Source organism: Mytilus trossulus, chromosome 3, assembly GCF_036588685.1.
Source record: "Mytilus trossulus isolate FHL-02 chromosome 3, PNRI_Mtr1.1.1.hap1, whole genome shotgun sequence".
Taxonomy (NCBI): Eukaryota; Metazoa; Mollusca; class Bivalvia; order Mytilida; family Mytilidae; genus Mytilus; species Mytilus trossulus.
The window spans coordinates 15,641,753-15,651,539 of NC_086375.1; the positions used below are offsets into that span (position 1 = coordinate 15,641,753).

Consider the following 9,787-nt stretch of genomic DNA (forward strand, 5'->3'; position numbering starts at 1 on the left):
TAAGTCGGCCTCATATCTTGACTTACATATAAAAATTGACAATGAGGGTCGGTTGAAAACAAAACTTTACGTCAAAAGAGATGATTTCAGCTTTCCAATTGTGCACTTTCTATTTCTAAGTAGCAACATTCCAGCATCACCTGCATATGGGGTATTTATTGTAACTACAATCGTAACTACAATCCCCTTCCCTTTCATGAATGTGATCTACCGAATTAGACTATTTACCGGATTTGTAATCACATAAGCAACACGACGGGTGCAACATGTGGAGCAGGATCTGCTTACCCTTCCGGAGCACCTGAGATCACCCCTAGTTATTGGTGGGGTTCGTGTTGCTTATTCTTTAGTTTTCCATGTTGTGTCATGTGTACTATTGTTTGTCTGTTTGTCCTTTTTCATTTTTAGCCATGGCGTTGTCAGTTTATTTTCGATTTATGAGTTTGACTGTCCCTTTGGTATCTTTCGTCCCTCTTTTGCAATATGAGTATTTTAGAGGACGAATATCATTTTGTTTTATCATTTCCAATGTATAGATCTGTGCGTATAGAAATTTTAACTAGATGATTTTTTACAACAGTTCTTGTCCATTCGTTTTTGATGCGTTTTATTATTTGATTTTGCCATGTGATTATGGTCTTTCCGAATTGAGTTTCCTCTAAGTTCAGTATTTTTGTGATTTTACTTTTTACAAGCTCATTGTAAATCTCTGACAGTAAAACTATGCTATTATTTAAATGCAGCTTGGAAAATTACATCACATATATTGTCATAATATTATTAATTACATAGTTTAGGCTACCAAAAATAGATGCCAACAAAAACAACTTGTTAATTTTAAACATGTTTTATGAATTCATTTCAATCTTAATCATCAATTTCTTCCTCTGTTGAAACCTTTAAGAGTTTTTCTCAGTACCGTTTTGTTTTTATAAAGGGACGTAACACTTCTACTAACCGTGTATGAAATAAGCCCCGCTTCCCTTCTTACCTAATATGGAATATAAAGGGACGTAACACCACTACTAACCGTGTACGAAATAAGCCCCGCCGCCCTACTATCCTAATATCAAATATACACGGTCTCCACGCGGACGCTTTTAACCAATCATATTCCTAGAAATGTATAGGAGGTAAGATAATATTGTATACTCTGTAACTACTGTTCTTTGCTGTCTTGTTTGTAAAATGTCGGTTTCATCTGGCTTAGAACTGTCATTTACCTGTAATTTTCCTGTTAAAAACCAGCGCAAATGAAAAACAGTATCAGTGCAAATGAAATGCAGATCGAGATAAGTGCAAAAAACCGATATTGAATTGTGATTTAGATTATTGATAATCTTATAGCCGATGGTGACTTCTTCTAGACTAGACCAAAATATTGCCTCTAAAATTCAAATTGTGCGCCACATTGTGAAAGATTCTGATCTTATTGATTATTGACGCAAAGAAAATTGGATCAATTCAGTGCGTTAGACATATGCATATGAAATATGCATCCCAAAATTGCAATTGAACATGACAGAGCATAAAAAATAAAAGTCAATACCATCATACATGCTACTGATAAGATAGTTCCATTGTAAACTGACAGTATAAATTCAATGGACACGACCCAGTGGTAGTCACACAGATGAAAGTTGTCAGTTTCAGTGTTGGGAACATGTGTTATAAAATTTGAAGATCGAACTTTAATGGTTCACTTTTACAAATATTGACTTGGATGAAGAGTTGTCTCATTGGCACTCATACCACATATTCTTATACTATCTATAATAATCAACAGTAATCACGAGTATCTGAAGACTATATTTTGGTTTGGAATGCGCTTTCCTATATTTTGACAATGCAACTAAAATCCCACAATCTTTGGAGATAATTCTGTTTGACCATGTCTTGGTTTTCTAACTATAGAAAATTTTACCATGGACAGCTGTCAAAGTGGACATATCCCTCTGAAGAACCTAATGTTGTTGGTACTTTCTTAAGGGTACAAGAAAAGTAAGTGTGTGTGCAAATGGAACATGCGATGTAGTAGTAGGAATAAAATTCAAAACAACAGTAATATTCGAAATTAAATCCGAAAAAGTTTGTTATGTTGCTACCCGGATAGCACAAACTACAGTTTCTACATTGGAAGAAGAAATATGCCCAAACGAACTTACTTTAACTAAATCTAACATAAACAGCAGCAGTTGTTCTTTTCTAGATTTAGACATTTCAATTTCAAACGGGAAACTTCACACTAAAATTTACGACAAAAGAGACGATTTTTCATTTCCTATTGTTAATTTTCCTTTTTTAGACGGCGATGTGCCTTTGGCTCCATCATACGGTGTTTATATATCGCAACTCGTTCGGTTTGCCCGTGTGTGTTCTGATGTCATAGATTTTAACGAACGTAATCAATGCATCACTGGTAAATTGTTGTGTCAGGGATTTCGATACCATAAATTACTTAAAACTTTTACTAAATTCTTTCATAGATACAAAGATTTGATAAGTAAATTTGGCTATACCTGTAGAAAGCTTATTAAAAATGGTATTTCACATCCTAAATTTTATGGTTATATTGTACTTAAAGCGAGGAAATCACTATGTGATCCTTGTAAACTCATCGAACCTTTAAACAAACTTATAAGTAAGGGTTATCGTACCAATATTGTAATTAGATCTCTGAATATAGTTCACATTGGCACTAATATTGATTTTGTCATTAGCAAATTAAAACATAACTAAATTTCATTATCTTTTGAGGTGAGATGTATAGAGACACAGCCACGTTAACTTTTATTTCTATAGAAGTCGCTCTTCACTATACTACTACCTGTCGATACATTTATTTTTGGCATTGCACAAGTCATGTCTTCTTTGACTATTAATGACGTTAAAATACTAAATCCCTGTGATGTGTTTTAGTCGATTTTAGTCTCTGATGCATGATTTTTTACTATTAATTGGTTTTGGCTTTTAACTAGCTGTCAGTAACTGCGAGTACTCTCAAATCGTATTTTCTTGTTAATTTGACCTGTTGATACTGTTTATAATCATGTGATAATGCTTTTTTGTTATTTTTTTATTTAGAATCATATTCAAAACAGTGTGGTCCTGGCAATTGATTGACGACCTAAATTATCCCATTGACTGGGACAGATTAGGTGAACGTTTGTCGGTAACAATCCTGCTCACTATGTACTTGTTAAAGACACTGAATCTGTGAGGTCACCAAAGGTTCTCAACACCTAAATAAAGCTATTCGAAAAACGAATCCGGAATAATACGATGTGTTGATTTATATCAATAATATAAATCAAAACATAAAGGTTATTCCTGAATAATTTTTCGAATTATTTTATTTTTAAAGGCGTTAAGAACCTTTGGTGACCCCACAGTTTAAATTCTATAATAAGTAAGAAGTGAGCAATGGTCTTTACAGACAAACGTTCACCTAATCTGTCTCAGTCAATGGGATAATTTAGGTCGTCAATCAATGGCCAGGACCACACTGTTTTGAATATGATTCTATATGGATCTTGTCTATACACCAGCTTTGATTATTTGTAATATCTTCAATTTTTCACTTATTCTTACAACATTTGTATAAACTTCAAGATTATAAAAAACCGGGTTTTTTCTAAAGTGAACATTGATTGGTTAAATATTTCTCAGTGTGTTTGAATTTGTTTGTTAGCTTTTTGGTCATGAATGTTTGTCTCTAATATTTAATTAACTGTGCATTTGTATTCAGATATCGCAGATCAAATTTATTCGTTCATTGTGTAATCATACGTTTTTTGATTGAGTTAAGTCTACCAATTGATATTTTATCGTATGTTTTTCAATGTTGTGATGTTATGCTACTGTTTCAGAAAAAGGGAGAAGGTTTGGATCCATTAAAACGTTTAATCCCGCTGCAAATGTTTGCACCTGTCCTAAGTCAGGAATCTGATGTACAGTAGTTGTCGTTTGTTTATGTAATATATACGTGTTTCACGTTTCTCGTTTTGTTTATATAGATTAGACCGTTGGTTTTCCCGTTTGAATCGTTTTACACTAGTAATTTTGGGGCCCTTTATAGCTTGCTGTTCGGTGTGAGCCAAGGCTCCGTGTTGAAGGCCGTACTTTAACCTATAATGGTTTACTTTTTAAAGTGTTATTTGGATGGAGAGTTGTCTCATTGGCACTCACACCACATCTTCCTATATCTATTTTATTAATTTTTAGATTTTATTTTTATAAAAAATGAAAAACTAGTAAAAAAACAAAACTGTCTAATATATAAATGAATGTAAATATAAAAACAATAAAAGTTATACAAATTATAAAAATCAGTCTGTTCAGATTTAATATTTTCTCTCGTTTGGTCAATATTACTCATGAATTTGTTAGCAAAAATTCATCTCAAAGAAATTGTGATTCTTTCAAAAATAAACAAAATAACATGAATAAAAAACAATTAAAATATTTAATAAATACTTTTTTCACAGATAAAAAGTGTTCAGATGCAAATATAACAGAAAAGCTGATAAATTCAGAAACATGATTGTATACAATACAAAGAATATATATACAAAGCTGAATGTAAATATTGTATCAATTAAATTATTATTTACAATTTTCATTCAGACTTTTGTCGGGGATTCAAGGAAAGGGAATGATGCCCAACACTTTCTTTTAACAACTTCACTATATCATCATAACCTCTCTCTGTAGCGACCGCAATCGGTGAATTATTGTCCACGCAACACTCGATATAAGTTCAGCACCATGTTGCAGCAAAATTTTTACAATAGCAGTATGATGTTCTGCTGAAGCTAAGTACAAAGCTGTTTTGTTATACTTGTCTCTAATATTGGGATCAGCTTTGTACTTTAAAAGTAAAGTCACAATGTTCTCGTTACCTTTCTCTGAGGCTATTTGTATCGGTGTTTTTTTGTCCTGACAGCTATCATACCAGTTGCTGCTTGTGTTTGGATCACCGTTATTTTTTAACAGCACCTTTACAATGTCATAGTGTCCTTTTTCTGCGGCAATATATAAAGACGTCCTATTGAGTTTATCGCAAAAGTTTGGTTCAGCTTTGAATTTTAACAACATAGATACAATTTCAGTATAACCCTTAGCAGTAGCTATATATAGGGGTGTCACATTGTCACAGTCATTTTCTATGTTAGGATCAGCTTGGTGTTTTAAAAGCATCTCAGCAATATTAGTAAAACCTTTCAACGCAGCTATATACAAAGGGGTTTTCCTGTAATCCTTGTTCGTGTCTCGTTTTTTGAACGAAAACTCAACGTCCTTTCTGACAGATGTACAGAAGACTCTTTGGGTATTGGGTAAAGGCGACATTTTGAAAGTACGACCAACATTTGCGACAGAATTATGTGCGCCAAGTAGCGATTGATGCATTGGTCTAGAAGTATATCAAGGAGAAATGTTAGAATCGGCATTGTATTTTAAGAATAAATCAACAATATCATTATATCCCTTATTTACAGCCAAAAAAAGTGGGGTTTCACTGATTTTGTTATTTATATTCAAATCAATATGCTCTGTTATCAATAAGGGAACAATATCACAAAAACCTTTATGAAGCATAGATAAAATCAAGATGTATGTCTTCTTACATGACATCTGACGAAGCAATGCAGAAAAATCTGACGTGCCTTTGAAGTGTTGAATTAATTTCTGGCGGTAAGTAGCACAAGACAAGTTTTTGTTCAAAAAGATGTTTTCAAGAAAGCCTTCATCAACATCTTTAAACAATCGATCAAAATATATTTCTTCTTTTTCTACTGGTATGACTAAAACATTCTCATGGGAACCATAACTGTCATTTTCTGACAAAGACGTCATAACTAGTCTATCACGTATGACATCTGTATGAGCAATACCAATAGTAAGTTCAAAATCATGTTCTCCGTGAAAGCAAACTAAAATGTCGAATATTTTGTCATGGATAATACTATACCCATTTGCATGTTTTTTTACATAAGAATTTTGTAAATTGGCTAATTCAGACATGACAGCTTTGATTGAAAAAACTGATTTCAAATGTAAGCCATCTGATATTTCTTCAAGAATTGATTTTATACCAGATGTCTTATTTAAAAGTGCTATCGGCAAAAAATTATTATACACTATAAACAGTATCAATGTACCATATGTCTTCTGATCAGGGGCTTCCCAGAGTAAATTTAATTCGTCTCTTATGACTTGAGCTGGATTTGTAAAAAAATCAATAATTTGCCCAGTTCTATTTTGAGAGTACAGACAACACAAAAGTGGAACACACTCAAAATTTAAGCGTTCTGGACACTCTAACAGGTGACGTGTTTCTTCTTCTTTTAAATATATATTCGAAATACTTTCTCTTTCTTTATTTGTCAGACAATATTCATCTGACAAAAAGTCACATGTAGCTTTTCTTAAAAGTTTTATAGGTTGAAATAGTCGGTCCTGAAATATGTGAGTCCTACAAGAAGCTAAAATTCTTACATGAGAGTTTTTCAAAATTTGAATGATATCGTTTGACAAATCATACCACTTTTGGACTTTATATGTATCTATGGTAGCTTTACCACACAAATCACCTATAACAAATACTTGTCGGCGGTCAGGATTATACAGTTCTACAATTTTTTCAGCGCTGTATACAGGCACAATACTAAATCCACCATGAACTATTAATTTCACTGCTACTCGATGAATAGCAGTGGATTTTCCACAACCAGACGGCCCAACAGCCACTACCACATGACCTGCTATAGTCAATTTGCACATCTGTTTGATTGCCCGAGTTTCAATCACACTTTCCATTATCCATTCTTCTACCTTTTGATCATTAATAACTACAAAAAAGAATGAACATCACATTATAAATTTCATTCGTTCGAAGCGTTTTTCTGGATAAACCTTTAAAAAATAAAACAATTAATCAACTCCATCTAAGGTCATCTTAGTCATTCATTTACAGACAATTTTATAAAATTTTGTTATAATTAGTTATCAATTTGATACGCAAGACGCGCATTTCGTCTTCATAAGACTTATCAGTGACGTTCATATCAAAATAGATATAAATCATGTCAGTACCGAAGTACTGACAACTGAACTGATGATATCCTCGGGGACTGGTTGTCCACCAGCAGAGGTATCGAGCGGGCGCTGTAAAATTGGAGTTAAAGTCATGCATCCGAATCGCTTTTCTAGATTTATGACAATAACCCTTATTTATTAATTCAGTACGTTCGAATTGTTTTTATGGATTTACAGTATAGTTTTAAATTTGTCAATGGAGAATACAAGGTCAGATGAAGTATGCCAGACAGACAAGTTCTGCTCACCTTAACATCCATCTTTGTATTAAATATAGTTGATTTATTGTTTAAAGTATCTCTTAAACACACTTTACCATGAAAACATAACATTGACCATAAACAATGAACGTCAGATGATGCCTGACACTGAACCATAAAAAAAGAGGTCAAGGTCAGCAGACACCCGAACATGTATACTTTATAATCATTACACACATCAAATATAGTAGACCTATTGCTTAAAGTATCTGATCTAAGGACTTGACTACGAAAACTTGACCTGGTTCACAGATCCATGAAATGAGTTCGAGGTTCAAATAAACTGGCTTACGGGCATGAGGACCTTGCAAGGTACGCACATATTAACTATAGTTGTCGTATTATACATTATAAGAAAGAAATTAACATTATAAAAAATCTTGACTTTTTTCAAATAGTCACTATGGAAATGAGGTCAAGGGCAATGGACATATGAAAGAAGGAAAGTTCGTAACATATGGCATCTATATACGAAGTATGAAGCATCCAGGTATTCCACCATCTAAAATATAAAGCTTTTAGGAAGTTGACTAACACCGCCGGATAACTATCCCTATGTCGAGCTTTCTGTAACAGAAGTCGCAGGCTCGACAATACTTACCTCTCATTCCCTTTGGTATAGGATCATACGACCTTGAAATATTTCTGATCTCTGTCAGCAGTTTCTTGTCATCATCACCAAGTTGTCTTGCCTCTATTTCACGACAAATCAGCTTGTATTTAGATCCACCAAGTCTTATGATCGCCTTAAAGTCATAATAAACGAGTGACCGGTGAAAATAATGTTATTCCAATTCTTGAACCAATGCATACAAACATCATAAACTTAGTCTTCTGTGCACGATTTTATCAATTTTTTTTTTGCATAAATTTCGTATGATCATCAATTTTTTTTCAATCTGTCTGTGTTGTTGTGAAAATATGGCAGGTAATTAAAGTAATTAAAGGGCATTATTTTACAACAATATTATGCACAAAATGAATGGAAAAGAAGCAAAACAGAAATCTAATACTATACTATAACGTTATAGAAAGGATTAGAGTATATCATTCACTAGTTTTATCAAAAGCAAGTGATTTGCATAGTTTGTGCTTATGTTGTATAGTTACACCACTGTCCCCGAATATTGGAGGATTGGCGCTTTCAAAATAGTTTACCCCACCATACACATAATCATTCTAAATGTGTCTGTCCCAAGTCGGAAGCCTGTAATTGAGTGGATGTCTTGTTGCTGTTTCTCATATATTTGTTTTTTAGTTTGTTATTTTGCATGGTTGTGCCATTTCACTACTATCCCAGGTTAAAGAGGGCTGGCGCCTTCAAACTAGTTTAATATCGCCACATGTATGCGCATGTACCAAGTCAGGAGCATGTTATTCAGTAGTTGTCGTTTGTTACGGTATATCATTTTTTTTCCTTCATTATTTTGTATATGAATCAGGCCGTTAGTTTTCTCGTTTGAATTTTTGTTACATTTGTCTTTACGGGGCCTTTTATAGCTGACTACTTGGTCTTGGTTTTGCTTATTGTTGAAGGCCATGCTGTGACAAGAAGTTGATAATTTCTATGTTATTTGGTTTCTTGTGGAGAGTTGTCTCATTGGTAATCATATTACATACATGTAACTAAAGAATGAGCAACACGAATACCACCGAAAGGGAATAAGTTCATGTGAAAGCTGTTCCACACGTGGCACCGTTCATTTTGGTTAAGTAAGTAAACAAATTGCTATTTATAACTTGTTTCTTTCATGCATCTGTATGGATATTGATATAAAAAACTAACCTCTGATATATCTGTCCAATATTCCTGGAAAGGTTTATCTGAAACCGCAACTTTTTCACTATGAACTAACTTATTTCTGTAATATTTCACCCTGGAAAGATCTGCGCCATCGCTTGTGTCCGTCTGTAAAGGCAACTTCTCCCCAACTGTTATCTGTGTTAGATTTCTTATCAGACATACCATTAATGAAATATCAAAGGTACTTGAATTTGCTTTCCCTGTAACATATTAGTATTAACACTTATTGGTTTATTCACCTCCGTAAAATCATAATACTTTACACTCATTTCAGATTGGAGTTATACTGATAATTGGTATGGTGGAACTCATTCAACAATTCATACAGTTTGATTTATAATATTTTTAATCGTCGATGTCTTCTTGATCTAGGAAGATTAATGCGTATAGCCCAAGTGTAAAGCCAAACCTATCGACATAATCACGACTGTCCTCTTTTTGTTGTATCTCATACCTGTACATTGCAATTTTACGATACAGGAAACGTAATCCACGGTGTAAGTTCTTCATAACCTTTTCGCAAATATGGCTGAATGCACGCCACAAATTGTACTCGAAGTTTTAAAGCATGGCTGAACCAAGATAATTAATTTTAAATGTATTTCAAGTTTCAGAATATTAAAAA

General features: G+C 33.4%; 2 protein-coding genes across 2 annotated transcripts; both read right to left on the reverse strand.

Moving 5' to 3' along the window:
* Positions 1–4,686: 4,686 nt before the first annotated feature.
* On the reverse strand, positions 4,687–5,349 carry LOC134710448 (sex-determining protein fem-1-like). The gene has a single exon (XM_063570806.1). The coding sequence runs from the start codon at positions 5,347–5,349 to the stop codon at positions 4,687–4,689; it is 663 nt and encodes a 220-aa protein (XP_063426876.1).
* A 75-nt stretch (positions 5,350–5,424) lies between these two features.
* LOC134710450 (uncharacterized) lies at positions 5,425–9,327 on the reverse strand. Its single transcript, XM_063570808.1, has 3 exons — positions 9,145–9,327; positions 7,960–8,104; positions 5,425–6,851 (listed from the first exon to the last, which is right to left on the reverse strand). Exons 1-3 carry the CDS (start codon positions 9,325–9,327, stop codon positions 5,425–5,427), a joined length of 1,755 nt encoding a protein of 584 aa, XP_063426878.1.
* Positions 9,328–9,787: the final 460 nt, after the last annotated feature.